At 47.4% G+C, this 23,021-nt stretch overlaps 1 protein-coding gene across 1 annotated transcript in view; it reads right to left on the bottom strand.

The window, feature by feature from the left end:
- Positions 1-422: 422 nt before the first annotated feature.
- Positions 423-23,021, bottom strand: part of GATA4 (GATA binding protein 4) — a 57,514-nt gene continuing 34,915 nt past the window's right edge. Inside the window, exons 3-7 of the mRNA XM_028725185.2 lie at positions 8,926-9,092; positions 6,469-6,594; positions 5,085-5,172; positions 3,018-3,169; positions 423-2,183 (exon numbers count right to left, since the gene is read on the bottom strand). Of these exons, the coding sequence (XP_028581018.2) occupies positions 2,001-2,183; positions 3,018-3,169; positions 5,085-5,172; positions 6,469-6,594; positions 8,926-9,092 (716 nt within the window). The 3' untranslated portion in view covers positions 423-2,000. The remainder of the gene's footprint in view (positions 2,184-3,017; positions 3,170-5,084; positions 5,173-6,468; positions 6,595-8,925; positions 9,093-23,021) is intronic.

Raw genomic sequence — 23,021 nt, 5'->3', positions numbered from 1 at the left:
TAGAAGAAAGGAGAGTCCGACTAAACATTAGGAAAAACCTTTCTGGCAGTCAGAGCTATTTGGGAGTGGAACAGACTCCCACAAGAGGTGGTGGGCTCTCCTTCCTTGGAGATTTTAAAGCAGAGGTTGGATGGCCATCTGTCATGGATGCTTTAGCTGAGATTCCTGCATTGCAGGGGGTTGGACTAGATTAACCTTGGGTCCCTTCCAGCTCTTAAGATTCTATGATTCTATGAATCCCCAGCATCTCCAGATAGGGCTGGTCGAGACCCCAGTCTGCAGATCCTGGAGAGCGGCTGCCAGTCTGTGTCAACAGTACTGAGATAGATGGAGCGGCGGTCTGACTCAGGTCCTGTGTTTCTAAGGGCGATAGGAAATCCCTCTTTCTGATCCATTCCTGGTGGGAACAGCCGCTTTGAAAATAATAATAATAATAAAGATTTATTGATAGCAATGGGTGGGGAGAGGAGGAAGAGGAGAAGGCATAATCAAGAAGTCGGAAAAGCAATTAAATTAACACTGGCACAGTGTAGGTAGTTGCAAAACTGCTGGGTGCACCAGATTCCTCTTGCGATAGTCACTAGCCGTGGTATCCAGAACCCGGCAATTCTATCCCAGCTCTCGTGTCTTTTTCCAGACCCTGAAGTCTCCCACTTAGTGTTTATCTGTGGCATTTGCTGTACAATGCAGCTCCTTTTCCATCCTGGCCTATTATGGGATTTCAGTCCTCCATTCAGGGAAGGAGAAAACCCCAAATAAATCTTAAGTATTCATTCGGCGTTGCAGTCATCAGCGACGGTAACTCGAGAGTCCTGCCCAGCAACAAGTTCTCTTTTGCATTGTGGGTGGGGACATTTTGACAATCGAACGGGGGACATGGAGGGATAACGCCCCAACTAGTCCCCCGTGAGTCTACTCACCCTTCGTTTCAAAGAATCGACTGCTAGCAACCGAGTAGGCAAATATCACCACTGAGAGGAGCCAGATTTGTGCATGGGGGCCGCCAGCCGCTGACCGTCTCCCCATCACTCGTAAGTATTGGGGTATTGTTTGGTCCACATGTTCTCTCTTCTCCTCCCGCCTTTGCACAATTCACGTCCATCGCTTTGCTTTTTCAAGATTCGATCAATAAGCTGTGTGGAAAAACCTGGCTGCCTTTCCAGGGGCATTGGGCAAGGTGAAAGATCCGTCGGAGGGGATAGATCTGTTGACAGCTCAGACACATAATCTTGCAGTTATCTGACCTTGGGTATTTCAGTGAGCATCAGATGTCTGGAAAACCCATTCATACAGCCAAAGCTTGCCCTGGGAATCATCTTGGAAATGATCGTCATTCCTGCATTGCAAGGGGTTAGACTAGATGAAGCTTTGGGGTCCCAACACTAAAATTCTCTGGTTCTAGGATTCTGTATTTCAGGGAATGCCAGCGCAAGGGAATCTTCTCTTCACCTGCTGGGCCAGAGTGGGGAATTTAATAGCAAAAGCCGACAAAGACTGCAGGGCCAGATTTGTCCATGTGTATACATACTTTTAACTGGAGTTTCTGTCAGCTTTTCTGAAGGCAGTTGTCATTCGAGGCTCTGAAGCAACTGAAGACCTCGTTCATTCCAAGCGTGGCGGCAACTTCACCGAAGTCTTTTTCAAAGCAAGCCCCCAAACAAAACCTTTCGATGGCATGATCTGGAACGGTTGTGTACACTTCAGTCACCTCCGAAGCACATTTGTCCCCCTCAAAGAATTCTTGGCACGGTAGTTTGCCAAAGGTTGCTGGGAATCCAGACTCTGTGAGGGGCGAACCACAGTACCCAGAATCCTTTGCGAGAAAGAATGCGCCTCGGAGAGGCTTTCAAGGGACGGCGTGCCCTCGGATCGGGATCTACAGCCCTCAGGAAAGTGGCCGGAGAAAGCAAGCGAAAGGAAACAAAGAAAGCATTCTTGTGTTGTCTGATGGTGGAAAGACGCCTTTGTATCCCGAGCCTGAAGCTGCGGCGCAGAGACAGTTATGCCGTGATAATGTCTCCATGGCTTTCGCCCAAGACCAAACTGTTCCAGGTGTCTTGCTTGGAGCTGGGCTGCGGAGACTGGCTCATAGATACCGGGTAGCTCTGTGGAGAAAGTTTGAGGCTTGGCATGGGAGAGTGAAGAGCAGGTCCATGTCCAGACATGGCAGCGACTGAGAATGCCTGATTTTGGGGGGGTGTGGAGGTGGAACGGAGAAAGAGAGAGAAAAACAGATTATCAATGGAAGCGCAGGGGAAGAAAGTAATTAACAGCAGCAACTCGCAATTATACACAATAATATGCTTAATAGTGCAAGGGACGCGGGTGGCGCTGTGGTCTAAACCACAGAGCCTAGGACTTGCCGATCGGAAGGTCGGCGGTTCGAATCCCTGTGATGGGATGAGCTCCCGTTGCTCTGTCCCTGCTCCTGCCAACCTAGCAGTTCGAAAGCATGTCAAAGTGCAAGTAGATAAATAGGTACCACTCCAGCGGGAAGGTAAACGGCATTTCCATGCGCTGCTCTGGTTCGCCAGAAGCGGCTTAGTCATGCTGGCCACATGACCCGGAAGCTGTACGCCGGCTCCCTCGGCCAATAAAGCGAGATGAGCACCGCAACCCCAGAGTCGGTCACGACTGGACCTAATGGTCAGGGGTCCTTTTACCTTTACTTACATTCTTTATGTGCAAATGGCTTGAGATACCTATTAGGTCCATAAATTACCACATAGCATATATTCAACACAAAAATTGGCTGCAATTTGTTCTTGACAAAGGACAGCTGGACATATAAAGGGCCCCATTACCTTCAGTAGCTGAGGGCCACATCAAAGCTGAATCTGGCCCTGTGGGTAGCCATCCATCAGGGACTCTTTAGGTGCGCTTCCTGCATTGCAGAAATGACCTGCAGGGTCCCCTCTAATTCTACAGTTCTATGATTCTATAATCGCCGCACGAGTTGGGCCCACAATCTTTCCCTTTTGCCCCGCTCCTCCTGCGGCGGTTCCTTCCTTCCTCACCTGTGGAATGGGCGCCGGGTGCCCGTAATGAGGGGAGATCCCCGGTTCCATTTTGATGGGGTGCATTTTTTCCATGGCAGTTGTGGTGGTTGTCGTGGTGGTGCAGGGGGCAGAGCTGACGGACGAGGGGAGGCTGTCGCTACTGGCAGACCCTGGACATGGCAGAAGAGAAGGGAGAAGACAACAATGCGTTAAACTAGGTCTGTCTTGAGACTGTGCCAGATTCTGTTGTGGTCAATTTTTTCATCGGGGTGGGGGTGGGGAGCCTTCCGTTCTTTTGCAAAGATAACAAACTGGGCATCTGGTGGCTCTCCCTTGGGCTTTTAGCACTGCAGCTCAAGTCCTCTGGAATCAGCTGAAATTACATAAATTGCAATGTTGTGATGTTTGGAAAGATGTTTATGTGTCATTTATGGAATATTAATTGTGTGGCGCAATGGGTTTTGCTGTTAACCAGAAGGCTGGTGGTTCGAATTTTCTGTTTTACAATTTAGAATACTCATTTGAACAACCTTAAAATATCAATGACTTCCCTTCTTCTCTTTCCATGGTTCATTTGGCATGCCATAAATCCCTGCGCATTTTACATAAACTAAACCATTATTACATCCATCAAAACTTATTTACATGGTTGAATTTATCTAAATGCTGCGAACCTTTTTCAAGTGTACACAATCCCCACCCCCGCTATACTCAATAAACATTTTCCAGTCTTTTCTAAGTGTATGTTCTTCTTGTTGACGTTTAGAAGACATCTGAAGGCAGCCCTGTTTAGGGAAGTTTTTAATGACTGATGTTTTAATGTATTTTTAATCTTTTGTTGGAAGCCGCCCAGAGTGGCTGTGTTAATTTCATTGTGCACAGGTTGTACAATGACAATAAAGGTATTATTATTATTATTATTATTATTATTATTATTATTATTATTATTATTATCATCATCATCATCAGATGGGTGGGGTATTGATCTAGGAGTCTTGGTTGACCACAAACTTGACATGAGCCAACAGTGTGACGCGGCAGCTAAAAAAGCCAATGCAATTCTGGGCTGCATCAATAGGAGTATAGCATCTAGATCAAGGGAAGTAATAGTGCCACTGTATTCTGCTCTGGTCAGACCTCACCTGGAGTACTGTGTCCAGTTCTGGGCACCACAGTTCAAGAAGGACACTGACAAACTGGAACGTGTCCAGAGGAGGGCAACCAAAATGGTCAAAGGCCTGGAAATGATGCCTTATGAGGAATGGCTAAGGGAGCTGGGCATGTTTAGCCTGGAGAAGAGGAGGTTAAGGAGTGATATGATAGCCATGTTCAAATATCTAAAAGGATGTCATATAGAGGAGGGAGAAAGGTTGTTTTCTGCTGCTCCAGAGAAGCGGACACGGAGCAATGGATCCAAACTACAAGAAAGAAGATTCCACCTAAACATTAGGAGGAACTTCCGGACAGTAAGAGCTGTTCGACAGTGGAATTTGCTGCCAAGGAGTGTGGTGGAGTCTCCTTCTTTGGAGGTCTTTAAGCAGAGGCTTGACAACCATATGTCAGGAGTGCTCTGATGGTGTTTCCTGCTTGGCAGGGGGTTGGACTCGATGGCCCTTGTGGTCTCTTCCAACTCTATGATTCTATGATTCTATGAAATAATAAACTATTCTTAGTAGTATATTATTATATGTTGAATTGGCAAGTTGCGCATATTCCATCAGCTTAAATTGCCATTCTTCTTTACAGTGGTACCTCTGGTTGCGAACGGGATCCGTTCCGGAGGCCCATTCGCAACATGAAAAGAGCGCAACCCAATTTGCTGCTTCTGCGCATGCACGTGACGTCATTTTACTCTTCTGCGCATGTGTGAGCGGCGAAACCCGGAAGTAACCCTTTCCGGTACTTCCAGGTCACAGCGGGATGTAACCTGAAAGAACGTAACATGAAGCGGACGTAACATGAGGTATGACTGTAGTTGGGACTAAAATTCTATGGCTCTGTGATCTGTACAAATTGTTCCATTGTTTCTGAATTGGGCTGTGAAGCTGTATATACATTTTGCAAAGCAAGCAACCCTGCAGTCACCTGATGGCGCCTTGGATTTGTTTAAATTCTTCGGTTTCCGCTTCCTGGTCTGGATTCCTTCCTTCCGCATTGCTAAAGGCCTCGGGACCTAAGGAGACACCAACCTTTTAGAGCATGCACAAAAACCCAGGAACATGAACCCCTCCCAATATTACAACAGTCCATGGCTAACGGGAGCTGGGCTGCAAATCCAGGAAATGAGGCAGAACTGTTTCGTAGCTGGTTTTCATCTCACCACAAGGAAGACAAGGTAAGAACATCTGAACGTAAGAAGTGCCTGCAGAATCCGGCCAAGGACTTATCTAGTCCAGCATCCTTTTCCCACAAGGGCCAACTGGATGCCTGTGGGAAACCCACAAGCAGGATTCGAACACAAGAGCCTTTTTTCCTCCTGTGGTTTCCAGGCAACTGTATTCAGAACCATTGCTGCTTCAAACTGTGAAGGGCAGAGCATAGTCACTGTGTCTAGTAGCCATCAACAGCCCTCTCCTCTGTGAATTTTGTCTAATCCTCTTTCAAAGCCATCCGGCTTGGTGGCCATCTTGTGGCAGGGAGTTCCACAGTATTACCGTATTTTTCGCTCTATAGGACGCACTTTTCCAAAAATGAAGGGGAAATGTGTGTGCGTCCTATGGAGTGAATGCAGGCTTTTGCTGAAGCCTGCAGTGCGAGAGGGGTCGGTGCGCACCGACCCCTCTCGCTCTCCAGGCTTCAGGCAGCTATCTGCAAGCCTTCTGAGTGCAGCAGGAGTTCCCACTGCGCTCAGAAGGCTTGCGGAGAGCTGCCTGTTTTGGGGGCTGGGGTCGGGGGAAGCTTGGGCTTCCCCAGCCCCGCGGCTAAAAACAAAGTCACACACAGCCTCTCCCGGCTGGAGAGGTTGCGCGTGGCTAAAGAGGAAGCCAAGACAGCCAGCGGGATGGATCCTGCTCACTGTCTTGGCTTCTTTGCTCTTTGGGGCTGGTGGGGGGGGGGAATAATTTTTTTTCTTTATTCCCCCCCCCTAAAAACTAGGTGCGCCCCATGGAGCGAAAAATACGGTAACTTGTGCACTAATTGAATAAGTGTTTTCTTTTCATTTTATGGCCGAACAAAATCAAATAGTTCCACAACGCATCTCACGCCACAGAGGAAAGCCAAGCACGGGCAGTAGTTCCATGGTGCCATGTACACTACATATTCCATGTTCCAGAGAGACTGCAAGACGTATGTTCTTCTTTGGTGTGCCGCTCTTACCTCGTGGAGGAAGGGTGAGGAAACAAATGGAAGGACTGAACAAAATAAAAAGGTTCCCCAACGCGCAGGAAAAGCCATTTTCGTACACTACATATCCCATGCTCCAGAGAGACTGCAAAATGAATGCTCTGCTTTGGCATGTTGCTCTTACCCCGTGGAGCTTCATGTATAAACCGCAGGCGTTACAGACCGGCTCGCCTTCTGCATTCCGGCGCCACAGCGTGGTCGTAGTGGTATGGCAATTGGCGCATGAGAGTCCGATCCGACGAGAAGCCGACTGCGGGAACAAGGGTCGGAAGAGAGAACAAATGGCTGTTAACTCACCAGTGGTCTTGGGCAAACCATTCTTATTTAAGAATACCTAAAGTCTGCAGAGGGACGCGGGTGGAGCTGTGGGTAAAACCTCAGTGCCTAGGACTTGCTGATCGTATGGTCGGCGGTTCGAATCCCCACGGCGGGGTGAGCTCCCGTCGTTCAGTCCCAGCTCCTGCCTACCTAGCAGTTTGAAAGCACCCCTAAGTGCAAGTAGATAAATAGGTACCGCTTTATAGCGGGAAGGTAAGCGGCGTTTCCGCGTGCTGCGCTGGTGCTGGCTCGCCAGCTGCAGCTTCGTCACGCTGGCCACGTGACCCGGAAATGTCTTCAGACGGCGCCGGCTCACGGCCTCTAGAGCGAGATGAGCACGCAACCCTAGAGTCGGACATGACTGGCCCATACGGGCAGGGGTACCTTTACCTTTTAAAGTCTGCAGAGATCGGGTTCCTGGCTGTGGTCACCCCTAGATCTCACAAAAACCCCTGTTCTAAAACAGCTGCGTCAGCTTCTGGTTTGTTTCTGGGCCCAATTCAAGGTGCTCAGGCCCTAAGCATCTGAGAGTCCGGCTCCTTCCCTACAGATCCCCTCGGGTATTAAGATCCACAGAGGGGGCCCCCTTGGTCGTTCCTTCACCCTCAGAAGCTCAGCCAGAGTGGCCTAGGACAGAGCCTTCTCTGCAGCAGCCCCTAAGTTGTGGAATTCCCTCCCCACAGAGCTGCCTCTGGCTTCTTCGCTACACAGCTTTTGCGAATGCTGAAGATGCAACCCGGATAGCTCAGTTGGTTAGAGCATGGTGCGGATAACGCCAAGGTTGCAGGTTCGATCCCCTTACGGAACAGCTGCATATTAATGCATTGCAGGGGGTTGGACTAGATGATCCTCAGGGTCCCTTCTTACCCTGACCTTGGACATCTGAGACATGCATTTTCAGGGCCCACCCTATTCCTGTCCCTGCAACCCCTTACAAAAGGCATTATTCAGAATGTCAGTTTGCACAACCCACTAACAAGGCAATAAAACAACGCAGTAACCATCAATTGCACGTTCCTTCAAAAATGCAATGAAAACTAGTTTAATTAATTAAATTAATTAATTAATTAATTCAACAAAACTGATGAACTTGGATCAAGTTCATCATTTTGTTGAATTAATTAAACTAGTTTTCATTGCATTTTGGAGGAACGTGCAATTGATGGTTACTGTGTTGTTTTATTGCCTTGTTAGACTATCAGAGTCTGATAGTCATTTACATCTCCAGCAACCGCCTACTGTCTTTTTACTTTACTTTTTACTTTCTTCAAGCATCTTAGCGCCTCCTAGGTAATCCCACCGCCACTAGGGGGCGCTACTTTCCACTCTGGGAACCTTTGTATTAAATCGGGTCCTCCCTTAAAGAGGGCATGTATTGCGGTGAGACCTGGACAACCGTCTCCCTGTGTTGTGGGTGGGTACGATTGCTCAGCCACAATCCCCTATTGGTAGGTCCCTCGTAGCTGGGTGCAGTCTGGCCAATGGGACACAGTCCAAACGGTTCAAGGGACCTATTTATGCCTATGCACGTGACCCAGAGCTTCCTCTTTCGGCGTGTGCATTCGGACCACCCGCCCACCTCTCCCTACGTTTAGCGCTTGTGCGCTTGACCTTGCTATGCCGTCATGTGTCGTCTGTCATTGGGACAGAGGCACAGCAGGAATTTTCCCCACTTGGCTGATTGGCTGTTGCCATTTGGGTTTCGCCTGCCGCGTAGCAAATCGTCACAACTTGTAAGGTTGCAGATAGGCTCTGGTTCAGGTGATAGGGATGGGAGAACGCTCTCGCCATCCCTATGTGACGGGTATTCCGTTAAAGGAATCTAGGAACTCGATGGTTTGGTCAACCCCTGGGAGGGGGTTGTGACCATGCCTGAGTCCAGGGGGACATTTGGGTGGCAGAGATAGCCTGTTCCCGGCTTTCCGCTTATCCAGGTGTTCACCCTTGGCTGACCTATGCTGGAACCCTGGGTCAGCGCTACCTGCATGGCAGGGAGCAGGTCGAACCAGAGCCTATACAACCATTCACTTTCTGTAATCAATAAAGTTGTGGCCTAAATTCTGCCAAAAACCAAAATTTGAGTCAAGTGTGAATTTGTTTAGGGGGGTGGTTTCTGGGTCTGAACATGAAAATTTATAACAAGCAATTATGCAATATCATAAACTAGGGAATGGGAATTTCTAATTGGCCGCCAGAAACTGAGATCTCGCTTTCGGGCTGAGTTCAGAGACGGCATTCTAGGTTGGCGCAGGCGTTTCCTTACCAGCCTCCTCTGTGGTTTGATCAGCGGTCGGTTAATGCCGTTTATCTTGTGGTAGAGACCGCAAGCGTTGCACAGGTAATGGCCGGTCCCGTCTCTCCGCCACAGCGGGGTGGACATCGCTCCGCAGTTGACGCATTCCCGGCCTTCGGAGTAATCGTCATAAAAATCTGCAGGAGCAAGAGGGAAAGGGGGAGAGAAAGAGGAAACAAAAGTTGGTCTTGCAGAATCATAGAGTTGCGGCATTGCAAGGAACCCCCTGTGATGCAGGAATACAGTGAAAGTATCCCTGATAGATCTAACCTCTGCTTAAAAAGCTCCAAGGAGTCCACCACCTCCTGAGGGAGACCGTTCCATGGTCAAACAGCTCTTACTCTCAGAAAGCTTTTTCTGATGTTAAGTCGGAATCTCCTTTCTTGTACAGTGGTACCTTGGTTCTCAAACTTAATCCGTTCCGGAAATCCGTTCCAAAACCAAAGCGTTCCAAAACCAAGGCGCACTTTCCCATAGAAAGTAATGCAAAATGAATTAATCCGTCTGCGCACATGTGGGTTGCGATTCGGCGCTTCTGCGCATGTGCAAAGCACAATTTAGTGCTTCTGCGCATGCGCGACTCCCAAAATCCGGAAGTAACCCATTCCAGTACTTCCGAGTTTCGGCAGGTCCGTAACCCGCAAAAACGCAACCTGAAGCGTCTGTAACCCGAGGTATGACTGTAATGCAAAATGCATTAATCCGTTCCAGACTTTTAAAAACAATCCCTAAAACAGCAATTTAACATGGATTTTAGTATCTAACGAGACCATTGAACCATAAAATGAAAGCAATAAAAAATCAGTAGCTGAACTGGGTTCCACACAGTCACAAAAACAAAACCGTAAGAGCGACAAAAACAAAAACGCAAAATAAATAGCAAAAACAGGCAGACCTCAGCATAAACACTCAGAACGGAAGTGTGGCACTCAAAACGGAAGCGTAACACTCAAAACAAAGCACATTCGGCTTCTGAAAAAAGTTTGCAAACCAGAACACTTGCTTCCAGGTTTGCAGTGTTTGGGTTCCGAGTTGTTTGAGTACCAAGGCGTTTGAGAACCAAGGTATCACTGTAATTTGAAGCCGTTGGTTCGAGTCCTACCCCCCCAGAGATGGAGAAAACAAGCTTGTTCCATCTTCCATGGGACAGCCCTTAAGATATTTGAAAGGTCCGTATAGTGAAAGCTATGGTTTTCCCAGTAGTGATGTATAGAAGTGAGAGATGGACCATAAAGAAGGCTGATCGCTGAAGAATTGATGCTTTTGAATTATGGTGTTGGAGGAGACTCTTGAGAGTCCCATGGACTGTAAGAAGATCAAACCTATCCATTCTGAAGGAAATCAGCCCTGAGTACTCAGTAGAAGGACAGATCCTGAAGCTGAGACTCCAGTACTTTGGACACCTCATGAGAAGAGAAGACTCCCTGGAAAAGACCCTGATGTTGGGAAAGATGGAGGGCACAAGGAGAAGGGGACGACAGGGGACGAGATGGTTGGACAGTGTTCTTGAAGCTAGCAGCATGAGTTTGACCCAACTGCGGGAGGCAGTGGAAGACAGGAGTGCCTGGCCTGCTCTGGTCCATGGGGTCACGAAGAGTCGGACACAACTAAATGACTAAACAACAACAACATCCAATCTCCTCTCAGTCTCCTCTTCTCCAGGCTAAACATACCCAACTCCTTCAACTGTTCCTCATAAGGCTTGGTCTGGAAATGCATTTCCAATTCAGGTGATACACAGAATAATAGGCAAATCTGAGTCGATTGACTCTCCTGCCCCGAGGCCAATCAAGATTAAGTGCATATAGCTCCAGGAAGGAGGATTCAAAGGGATTACAGTTCTTGATTTCACTTTTTGATTTAAAAATCTATAAGCCACCTTTCTGGACCGGGTACACCCGAGACAGTGACCAAAATATAGGCACGGAGGGGGATGGGATGGGACAGAATTACGATACATATATATTATAAAATGCAACTATAATAAAACTATATATTACAGGAAGGTATTCTAAAAGCTGAGTGCCACACCAGACCTGTTCCTACATTGTATGGAACAGCTCTCCTGATAAGATGATGGATGCAGAAGTGCAGATGGGTACAACATAAGGAGATAAATTTCAAAAAAGTAAAAATCAGTTGAACTTTTTTTTTTGAGCTTTTCTTGGGGGGTGGGGTGGGCAAAATTGTTGCAATTTTTTTCCCCTTCAGAATCTCCCCCCAGAATGAAGTTTCCACCAATTTATTTAGGAAAATTGCCCCCTGAAAATCAACACTTCCAATACGGACTGCCACATGCCTGGGTTTTCTCAGGCATTTTAATCGGTTTTCAAAAATTCCGCCTGAATGCCATTTTCCACAGAGCAAATCCCGGCTACGTCCAGGAAACTCTGAATGTATGGCAGCCTTATCTTAAGTACCCTGGTCCCAAAGCTGTACAGTGGTACCTCGGGTTAAGAACTTAATTCGTTCCTGAGGTCCGTTCTTAACCTGAAACTGTTCTTAACCTGAGGTACCACTTTAGCTAATGGGGCCTCCTGCTGCCGCCACACAATTTCTGTTCTCATCCTGAAGCAAAGTTCTTAACCCGAGGTAATATTTCTGGCTTAGCGGAGTCTGTAACCTGAAACGCCTGTAACCTGAAACATCTGTAACCCGAGGTACCACTGTACAGGACTTCTTTGTGCAGTGGTACCTCAGGTTAAGAACTTAATTCGTTCCAGAGGTCCGTTCTTAACCTGAAACTGTTCTTAACCTGAAGCACCACTTTAGCTAACCTGGCCTCCTGCTACCACCGCTGCACCTTTTCTGTTCTCATCCTGAAGCAAAGTTCTTCACCCGAGGTACTGTTTCTGGCTTAGCGGAGTCTATAACCTGAAGCGTCTGTAAACCGAGGTGCCACTGTATAGAATCACCAGCACAAATTAACTTTGCCTGCTTGCTAACAGTGCAGCCACTAGGGGGAGGCATCATCCCAATCTAGGCCAGAAGAATGGACAGGGCAAGTTTCATAGGGAATCGTAGAATTGTCAGGTTGGCAGGGACCCTGAGGGTCACCTAGCCAAGTGGTGGCAAACCTATGGAACGGGTGCGTCCAAAACCTGCATCCCTAGTGCCCTATCAGGCAGGTAAGGGATGTCGCCCCCGTCCCCGCCTCCCAGCCAGCTCCACTTCTGAGAGATCCCCGCCTCCACCCCTGCTTGCAGGCAAGGCTCCAAGTCGTTCGAGCTCCAAGCTGATTGAAAACTGAGGTATCAGTGCGAAAAATAAGTTTGTGAGAGACTGGTGGAGGTTTCCTGCTTAAACAAATGTTTCAGACAGCAGAAGAAAAGTCTCAGGGGTGTTATTCCTAGGTGCAGATGTGTAAAAAGCCCCCCCCCCTTTATGTCTCTCTGCATTTATTAGAAAATTTTCTCCACGCAGAAGCTCCTGGTGGTTTTGTGCATATTTTTAGGACCCAGCTTATTTCTGCAGTCATAAGTTGCTTTGAAAAAGCTTTTAATACTGAAAACTGCGAGAAGGGAGACTGCTCTTGTGCACCTCTCCTGCTTCCCGCAGGTATTTGGGTTAGTCCAACCCCGGCATTGCAGGAATTGCAATTACAAAACTTCTACTTAAAAGCCTCTGTCCGTTCTATCTATTACAAGCGTCCCTGTTTTCCAGGGACAGCCCCATATTTACAGAAGCCGTCCTGATTTCTGATTTGATTGCAGAATGTTCCGCTTTTCCTTTGTTGTTGTTTAGTCGTGTCCAACTCTTCGTGACCCCATGGACCAGAGCACGCCAGGCACTCCTGTCTTCCACTGCCTCCCGCAGTTTGGTCAAATTCATGCTGGTAGCTTCAAGAACACTGTCTAACCATCTTGTCTTCTGTCGTCCCCTTCTCCTTGTGCCCTCCATCTTTCCCAACATCAGGGTCTTTTCCAGGGAGTCTTCTCTTCTCATGAGGTGGCCAATTACTGGAGTCTCAGCTTCAGGATCTGTCCTTCCAGTGAGCACTCAGGGTTGATTTCCTTCAGAATGGAGAGGTTTGATCTTCTTGCAGTCCATGGGACTCTCCTCCTCAGTGGCGTAGCGTGGGGGGTGCGGGGGGGCCAGCCGCACCGGGCGCAACATCTGGGGGTTAGGGTTAGGGGGCGCAAATCCACGGGTTAGGGGGTGCAAATTACTTGCCTTGCCCCGGGTGCTGACAACCCACGCTATGCCACTGCTCCTCCAGCACCATAATTCAAAAACATCAGTTCTTCGGCGATCAGGCTTCTTTATGGTCCTGCTCTCACTTCCATACATCACTACTGGGAAAACCATAGCTTTAACTATACGGCTTTTCCTTAGGACGTCCCTATTTTCATTGGAGAAATTTTGGGTGGGTAGGGAGTTACGCAACCCCTGAGCCATGGAGATCTTTAGAAGACACCTGAAGGCAGCCCAGTAAAGGGAAGGGGCTTTCTTTTGAATGCTTAATGTTTTATTATGTTTTTATATATGTGGGAAGCTGCCCAGGGTGGCTGGGCTAACCCAGTCAGTGCCGGATTTAGGTATAAGCTAAACAAGCTATAACTTATGGCCCCACTCTCTTGGGGGCCCCCAAAAAAATTAAAGGGAAAAAAACCCTGGATGTACGTTTCCAAAATATAAGATAAAAAACAAATAAAATAAAACCTACATGCAGCAACAGTGTTTTGTGTTGTGTAGGCTCCCATAATGTAAGTCATGGGCCCCGCCTGCTAGCCTGCTCCCGAAAATATCAGTGGTTTGCTCATTTCTATATATAGGGTGCCTACATTCTGCATGGACTGGTTGCACGGCAACATGTGCAAATGGCTTGAGATACCTATTAGGTCCATAAATTACCATATAGCATATATGCAACAGAAAAAAGTGACAATTGTTTCTTGACAAAGGAGAGCTGGACATATAAAGGGCCCCATTACCTTCAGTAATCAACCCTAAATCCTCACCAAACCTAAATCCGGCCCTGGATGGGTGGGATATAAACAGTACAATAACAATAATGATAATGATAGAATAGGATGTCCCTATTTTCATCAGAGAAATGTTGGAGAGTATGCTCTTCTCACGTTATTAGGAAAATAATCCTAAGCGATGCCCCTGCCATCTGATATGCTGTGGATTTATATGTGGCCCAGGATTTATAACCATGCAGTAACAGAGGGCTGTTTGTGCTGCACGCTGCAATTCTTAGGCAGAGCATACATAACGTCCAGGCCCAAGCTGATAAGAAATGCATTTCTTCTTTTCTTTGGAAGAAATTCAGCTTCAGTCCTGTGCCAGACAGAAGCTGGAATCACTTGCAGAGGTGGGGGGGGGGGGACTGGCTATGGAGTGGAATGGTTTAAAAATAACAGCTGCAGGCCTTGGAGGCTGCAACGCATCAAATTCCGCCCTGCTAATTGTGCTGTTGGAATGGACTCGCTCTCCTTTCCAAGATGGTGCAAAGAAGAAGTTGAGGTCCACCAAACCAAACATTCACCCAGCCTAGGGTTACCAGACGTCCCCGTTTCCGGGGAACAATCCCCGGATTTGCAAATTAAGTCCCTGGACAAATCCCATCCCCGGCATGTCCCCGGATTTCATCTAATGTCCCTGGGAAACGCAGCGGCGGCAGTCTCAGCAGCCCGGAGCAGTTGGCACTGTGTTATGTACTGAGTTGAATAGGATCAAAATTGCAGCAGCCTGACTGGTCCTAGAACAATAGGATTCAGAATGCAGCAGTCTGATTGGTCCTAGAACAATAGGATCCAAAATGCAGCAGTCTGATTGGTCCGCAGGAGCCACCCAATTCAACTCCGGGTGGAAGTGAATCCGTAACCTGATTGGCCTACAGGAGAATCCCGGAATTAGCCAATCACGTGGGGCCCATTGTGTAAATAATGTATACAAAGCAGACATTCTGGGGGAACCTCTATTCCTCACTACTATGAGCTGAATAAAGAGCATGGAATTCACACTTGACTCAGAGTATATTTCACTCTGGCTGGCTTCAGGAGCTGCTCGGAAATCCCCATATGATGGTGGTGCAGGGGCCCTAAGATGCAGCTTCTGGGCTGCCTCCACCTTCCCTGACCCCAGCAACTAAGCTGTGAAGGGAGGCTTCATGCTGCCTATTGGAGCAGCCTCCCAACTCCTACTTGTGTGCAAGTAAGGGCAGTGCAAGGATCTCTCAGCTGTGAAGGGAGGCTTCACGCTGCCTATCAGAGCTTGCTTGCAAGCAGGAGGGGCCAGGGATCTCTCAGTTAGGCAACAGGAAGCCTCACTTCCCAGCTGAGGGATCCCCGCCCCCTCCTGCTTGCACACAAGTAGGAATGGGATTGGGGCTGCTCCAGTGTTGGTGCTGACCTTTAAAGCACTAAACGGCCTCGGTCCTGTATACCTGAAAGAGCATCTCCAACCCCATCAATCAGCCCGGACACTGAGGTCCAGCTCCGAGGGCCTTCTGGCGGTTCCCTAACTGCGAGAAGTGAGGTTACAGGGAATCAGGCAGAGGGCCTTCGCAGTGGTGGCGCCCACCCTGTGGAACACCCTCCCAGTAGATGTGAAGGCAATAAACAACTATTTTACTTTTAAAAAACAACTGAAGGTGGCTCTGTTTAGGGAAGTTTTTAATGTCTTACGCTGTATTGTTTTTAATATTCAGTTGGAAGCTGCCCAGAGTGGCTGGGGAAGCCCAGCCCGATGGGCGGGGTATGAATAATAAATTATTATTATATAAGAGAGGTATCACGCTGCCAGAGATCCCTGCCCCCTCCTGCTTGCACGCAAGTAGGAGTTAGGATGGGGCTGCTCTGAAAGCAGTGTGAAGCCTCACTTCCCAGCTGAGGGATCCCTGGCCGCTCCTGCTTGCACGCAAGTAGGAATGGGATTGGGGCTGCTCCGATGGGAAGGGAGGCATCGCGCTGCCCTCGGCCCTCCACCTCCGCCTTCCATGCCTGACCCACCGCGCACCACTTCCCCACCACCACCACCGAAGAACCAACAACTCAGGGGCTGCCCAGGGGGAATGTGGCGGTTGAGGTCAAGGCAGCGGCCGCCCCTCTGCCACCGCTATCGCTGCAGCATCAATGTCCCGAACGTGTAGTAATTAATTAATTAACTGATTAAAGTGTCCCCGAATTCATTGAAAAAAATCTGGTAATATGTACATGGAGTCACAAACGAGTAAGAAACAAATAAATGTTCCATGAACAGGAATGGTGAGTCGTGGTCAAAGATCACTGAAATGGGAGGCAGAATGACTTTCTGAGCTGAATATCCTACAAAGGTGAGATGATGGGTGCTCCAAACGTTGCAATAGGGTGCTCCAAGCATAGCAGCAGGCAGTACAGTTCTTCCAGGGTCATGAACTGTTTCAATGAGAAACCTTCACCAGCAAATTAACAGTCACCAAAGGCACATCAAATTGCCATGAATCAGCTATCACTAAAAAGCGTACATTTTTTAGTGATAGCTGATTCATGGCCATGTACTGTACGCTGTTCAGAGTGTTCTGTTTTGCAACACGGGATTTTCTTTGGTGTATATGTCCAGACGTAGCTGGGATTTGCCTGTCAAAAATAGCATCCAGGCACCAATCGCATATAAATCGGTAAAACTTCTGGGAAAACCTGGGTGTATGGCAACCCATGTTGGAAGTGTTCCTTTATATCCCCCCCGCAAAAAGCTCAAAAACTCAATTTCTTTTTGGAGAACAACTTCTGTGTCCAGTTTTCCACTTTATGAAATATGGCATTGCTACTTCCAACTGTGCAGGTAGAACACAGTAAAGGTAAAGGGACCCCTGACCATTAGGTCCAGTCGTGACTGACTCTGGGGTTGCGGCGCTAACTTCGCTTTATTGGCCGAGGGAGCCGGTGTACAGCTTCCGGGTCATGTGGCCAGCATGACTAAGCCGCTTCTGGAGAACCAGAGCAGTGCACGGAAACGCCGTTTACCTTCCCGCTAGAGCGGTACCTATTTATCTACTTGAACTTTGATGTGCTTTCGAACTGCTAGGTGGGCAAAAGCAGGGACAGAGCAACGGGAGCTCGCCTGACCTTCTGATTGGAAAGTCCTAGGCTCTGTGGTTTAACCCACAGCACCACCAGCTGTGGCCATTGCGATTAGTAGATTAGTAGATTGTCTAATCTTTGGGCAGGCTCTTTCGATGCCTTGGCCAGCTTTTTCTCCCTTTTGCAAAGCCTGGCTGGGTAAAACTTGGGTAAAACTTGTGGGGTCCAGGTAAGCTCCGCCCTACAGAATCCATCACATGACGTGGCGTACGCACACTATTTGAATTGCAATGGCGTTCAAATTTGGGGGCCCCCAGCCCCTGCAGGGACCTTGGTCCCTAGGACTTGACTCCTATGGTAGCAGGTAAGGATTCTTTTCATGACACAGGACTCAGGTACATGGGTCAATCAGAACGTTAAAAAATGCATTATAAAAATGTGACGCCAGAGGGCGCCGCAGAGCAGCAGTCCATCGCCAACGATAAACTGCATTTTTATAGCGTTTTTCATATCAGCGTAGATCCAGCCACAGTGCCATACCCCTCACCTACTTCTTGCAAATTTTAAAAGAGGAGCTGCAGAGGCCATTGGACTCAGAAGCCTGTTCTCTGTGCCAAGAGCAGCAGGCAAAGGCGTCTCAATTTATGGCTTTCGGCTTCTGGCACCGGCTCTAAATCCTGTCATTATGAGGCCTCTTGACACCGATTCTTTCCCGTGGGTGTCCCAACAACTTGGAAAGGAAATGCTTATTCAAGGCAGCAAAGGGTCTGGAGAGCTCCTGCCCGGCAACAGAACAATAGCTGCAGCAGGCGAGCACATTCCATTCAGAAAAGATTTATGTTGCTCTTGGAGCTTTTAAAAAAAACCCTCTTTCTGTCGCAGGGAATATTTGCTCTCCCGCTAATTGATGCTTTTGAATTCTGGTGCTGGAGGAGACTCTGGAGAGTCCCATGGACTGCAAGAAGATCAAACTGATCCATTCTGAAGGAAATCAGCCCTGAGTGCTCCCTGGAAGGACAGATCCTGAAGCTGAGACTCCAGTACTTTGGCCACCTCAGGAGAAGAGAAGACTCCCTGGAAAAGACCCTGATGTTGGGAAAGATGGAGGGCACAAGGAGAAGGGGACGATAGGGGACGAGATGGTTGGACAGTGTTCTTGAAGCTGCCAGCATGAGTTTGACCAAACTGCGGGAGGCAGTGGAAGACAGGAGTGCCTGGCGTGCTCTGGTCCATGGGGTCATGAAGAGTTGGACATGACTAAACGACTAAACAACAACAACAACAGGAGAGTCAAGTTTGTGGACATCCACGGATGTTGGAAGATACAGGTTGGTTAAAAGAAAGGTTTTCTTCACTCAGCACATAGTTAAATTTTGTCTCTGAAAATTTTTACACACATCATTTGGGAAGACAGGTGAACTAATGTCAGTGTACTTGAAGAAGCAAAGATCACCAGCTGTGAAACATGGACCACTTATAAACACCATCTCCAACTCCTCAAAAGATTCCATCAATGGTGTCTCCAAAAAAAATTACTTATTACTTGGGAAAACAGGCAAACTAATGTCAGTGTACTGGAAGAAGCAAAGATCACCAGTTGTCGAAGCAATGATTCTTCAACGTCAACCTCGTTGGACTGGTCATGTTGTGCGGATGCCTGATGATCGTCTTCCAAAGCAACTACTCTATTCCGAACTTAAAAATGGAAAGCATAGTGCTGGTGGTCAGCAAAAGAGGTTTAAAGAGGTTAAAATGTAGTATAAACACCGACAACGGGGAAAAACTGGCCTGCGAGCGCTCCAGTTGGAGAACAACCTTTACCAAAGGTGTCATGGGCTTTGAAGACAGTCAAACTCAGGACTGCATGGGAGAAACATGCTAAGAGGAAGGCGCACTTGATTGATCCATTGATGGCTACTAGCCAGGAGGGCTGTTCAAGGCAGACACCGGAAAGTACACAGTGAAGGCACCTGCTAAAAAAATATTGCTTAGACAAGCCTACCCAGATGTTTAGAAAGTTGATGCAGGTATAATAATAATAATAATAATAATAATAATAATAATAATAATAATTTTATTATTTATACTCCCCCATCTCACTGGGTTTCCCTAGCCACTCTGAGGGGCTTACGGCAGTTATAAAACAATTTTAATTTGGTTTTAGCCTTTTTTTGTTTTTTTTTTAAACTTTTTAAAAGTTGGCAAAATTATTGCCGTTAATTTTTCTTATGGGTGATTTTTAATCGTTTTATCTTCTTCATTTTTGTAAACCGCTTTGAGGTGTTTTCATTTGGTTGGTTGGGTTTTTTCCACGGCCCAGTGGGGTACAAATGTTATGGCATTTGTTAGATAATAAATGATACAGTTTTAACAAATAATAAGATGGCGAAAACGAGATAAATAAAATAAAAATAAACAGCAGCACTCTGTGCGGCAACAGTTTTTATTTGAGGCCCTAATTGCTATTATTTTCCAATTTCTTCTTAGCCCCCCAAGAACCAAAGAGAGAGAAAGTTGAGTTTTGCACACAAAAAAGGAATCCACAGTCAGCCACAAGGGGGGGTTGGTGAGCTGCCTCCCAGGTACCCAGTTCAGGCACTGATGGCTGGAATCTGCCTGTTCCCCCATCAGTTATCTGGACTCCCTTTCATCATCCCAGCTGCTTTCATCTCCACCTCCTCCCCAATGCCAAGGGGCCTTCCTTCATCCTGCCCCTGGCGCTCTGTTTACAGGCAGAGGGAAATTTAATATCAACACACCCAGATGGGCAAATCGCCTCGGCGGAGGAGGGATTTGTGCTCTCCTTAAGAGGCTCCGTCTAAACAGATCTCGAGAGGAGCACTTCCACAGAGTCCTCAAACCCTGAGAAGCTGCTCTTCCTTCGACAAATTGCTACGATAAGGGGGTGACTTTGGTGCAATGGTACCCAGCCTCGCGAAATCCTGCAAAGATGAATGTCAAGCAAGGGCTGGTTGGAAAGGGAGAGGAATGTCAAGGTCTTCCTGCAATGTGGAAAATATCCCGGCTGCAGAGCATCCAGTCTGTGCACACCTGTTCTCTGGCTGTTTTGGGTAACCTCCTCCGCCCCAGTTCCTTAGCTATCAGGCCTGGCGTGCAGTTAACAAACTCGGTGCTTAAATTCTGCTGAATGCACATTGCATAAGTGTTGGTTTAAATGAAAAGGACTGGCATATCAAGTAGGACCACGTAAGCAGTGCCGGATTTACGTACAGTGGTACCTCACGTTAAGAACTTAATTCGTTCCGGAGCTCCGTTCTTAACCTCAAACTGTTCTTAACCTGAAGCACCACTTTAGCTAACGGGGTCTCCAGCTGCCGCCGCGCCACTACTGCGCGATTTCTGTTCTCATCCTGAAGCAAAGTTCTTAACCTGAGGCACTATTTCTGGATTAGCGGAGTCTGTAACCTGAAGTGTCTGTAACACGAGGTACCACTGTATAAGCTAAACAAGCTATAGCTTAGGGCCCCACTCTCTTGGGGCCCCCCAAAAAACCTGGATGTACACTTCCAAAAAAAACCTGGATGTACACTTCCAAAATATAAGATAAAAAAGAAATAAAATAAAACCTACATACAGCAACATTGTTTTGTGTTGTGTAGGCTCCTATGATGTATATATTTTGTTATGTGCAAATGGCTTTAGATATCTATTAGGTCCATAAATTACCATATAGCATATATTCCAAACAAAAAACAGCGACAATTTGTTGTTGACAAAGGACAGCTGGACATATAAAGGGCCCCATTACCTTCAGTAGCTGAGGGCCTCATCAAACCTAAATCCGGCCCTGTACGTAAGGAAGAAGAGGATGAGAGCTGAATTGGGTCAAATTGGGTCCTTCTATTGCAGCATCTGTTCAAACCATCCATTTAAAGCACTGTAGAATTGCAGAGTTGGAAAGGATCATCGAGTCCAAACCATGCAATAGAAGAATACTGCAAATAATATAAAGGTTAAGGTAAAAGGACCCCTGACCATTAGGTTACCAGTTGTGACCGACTCTGGGGTTGCGGCGCTCATCTCGCTTTATTTGCCAAGGGAGCCGGCGTACAGTTTACCTTCCCACCACAGTGGTACCTATTTATCTACTTGCACGGGTGTGCTTTCGAACTGCTAGGTTGGCAGGAGCTGGGACAGAGCAACGGGAGCTCACCCCATCAGTCGACCTTCCGATTGGCAAGCCCAAGAGGCTCAGCGGTTTAGACCACAGTGCCTGTGAGGGCAAGCTAACAAAATGGAATTTCAACGGGGACAAAAGCACCCATGGAGGATGTGAAGGGTGGGGCTTGGGAGAGAGTTCTGAGGGCCAGAGAAAAAGGTATGGAGGGCCGGATCCAACTGAAGTGCCCCACCCCCATTATCTACTCTGCCTGTGAGGGTTTTTTTTTGGGGGGGGAGGGAACTGGCTGGTCACTACTGGCAACTTAATATTGGTCCTGGAGACCCTTAGTTCAACCTGAAAAAGGAGCCCTACTCTCAGATGCTCAGCCTCCTTCCGTATGGCTGGGAATGATAATAATAAAAATCCACCTTTCGAATTCTGCAGAATTAAGTGCAAACACCTGCCCTGGAAAACCCTGTGCCCTCCTTTTCTTCCTTCAACACTTTTGTGTTTGGAAACATGTCCAGAAAAAATACCCCCCACGCATGATTGATTTGGTCTGCTGGAAAAAAAGGAGACTGCCTACAGGTTTCCTTCTCAAACTATCCAGGCTGTGAGCTGGTTTTGACATTAAAAAATAAAATAAAGCTCATATGGTTCTGTTTTTTTTTTTAGTTTTTTTTTAAATGATGGCTTAAGGCACCATAATGCAGGTATTAGTAAAAGCAGCCTAGACCGACTCAGTGCTCTCCAGATGTTCTGGGCTACCATTTATTGATTATTTGTTTCAAATAGATCATATACAGTCATACCTCGGGTAATAGATGCTTCAGGTTGCACGTTTTCAGGTTGCACACCGCACCAAACCTGGAAGTACTGGAACGGGTTACTTCCGGGTTTCGGTGCTTTGTTCATGAGCAAAAGTGCTAAATCGCGCTTTGCACATGAGCAGAAGCACCGAATTGTGACCCGTGCTTGCGCAGACGCAGTGCTGTGGGTTGTGAACGCTGCGGGTTAAGAACGTGCCTCCCGCACGGATCACGTTCGCAACCCGAGCTTCCACTGTACAGTGGTACCTCGGGTTACATACGCTTCAGGTTACAGACTCCGCTAACCCAGAAATATTACCTTGGGTTAAGAACTTTGCTTCAGGATGAGAACAGAAATAGTGCTCTGGTGGCGCGGCGGCAGCAGGAGGCCCCATTAGCTAAAGTGGTGCTTCAGGTTAAGAACAGTTTCAGGTTAAGAACGGACCTCCGGAATGAATTAAGTACTTAACCTGAGGTACCACTGTATATTTGATTGTTAGGAGAATACGCCCCCCCCCAAACCTCAAAAGCGATTACAGGAAGAATAAAACAATGAACTAAGGAATTCTAAACCCCGAAAGATCACATTAATTAAAATCAAGGATAAGCTAAAAACCAGATTAAAAGACACGTCTACATTCTACGTCAGGACATAAGAAGGTGCCTGCTGGGTGCGGCCAATGGCACATCTCATTCAGCCTCCTGTTCAAAATACTGGAATAAATCATAGAATAGAATCAAAGAATTGAAGAGTTGGAAGGGACCCCAAGGGTCATCTAGTCCAACCCCGCTGTGATGTAGGAATTTGTAGATGTCCCATACAGGGGTCGAACTTCAAACCTTGGCGTTTACATGCTCCACGCTCTAACCAACTGAGCTATCCATGGTGGAGAAAAAGAAGTAACCACTCTGAGGTTTGTCTGTCTACAATCCGGCGGTATAACCAAATTTATGAAATGAAAAGCAAACAAATTATACAAGCAGTAAAGCTCTGAAATCACAAGAAACCACTCTGAAATCACCAGAAATCAGTGCCAATGACTTGCAGTCACGCTTCGAGTCCAGAATCAAGAGTTTCGCCTTGGCGAACCTCAGCCCGGTAATCTTCCACCCATCTAAGGCTCA

This window comes from Podarcis muralis, chromosome 3, assembly GCF_964188315.1.
Source record: "Podarcis muralis chromosome 3, rPodMur119.hap1.1, whole genome shotgun sequence".
Taxonomy (NCBI): domain Eukaryota; kingdom Metazoa; phylum Chordata; class Lepidosauria; order Squamata; family Lacertidae; genus Podarcis; species Podarcis muralis.
This window is presented reverse-complemented; position numbering and strand designations above follow the sequence as displayed.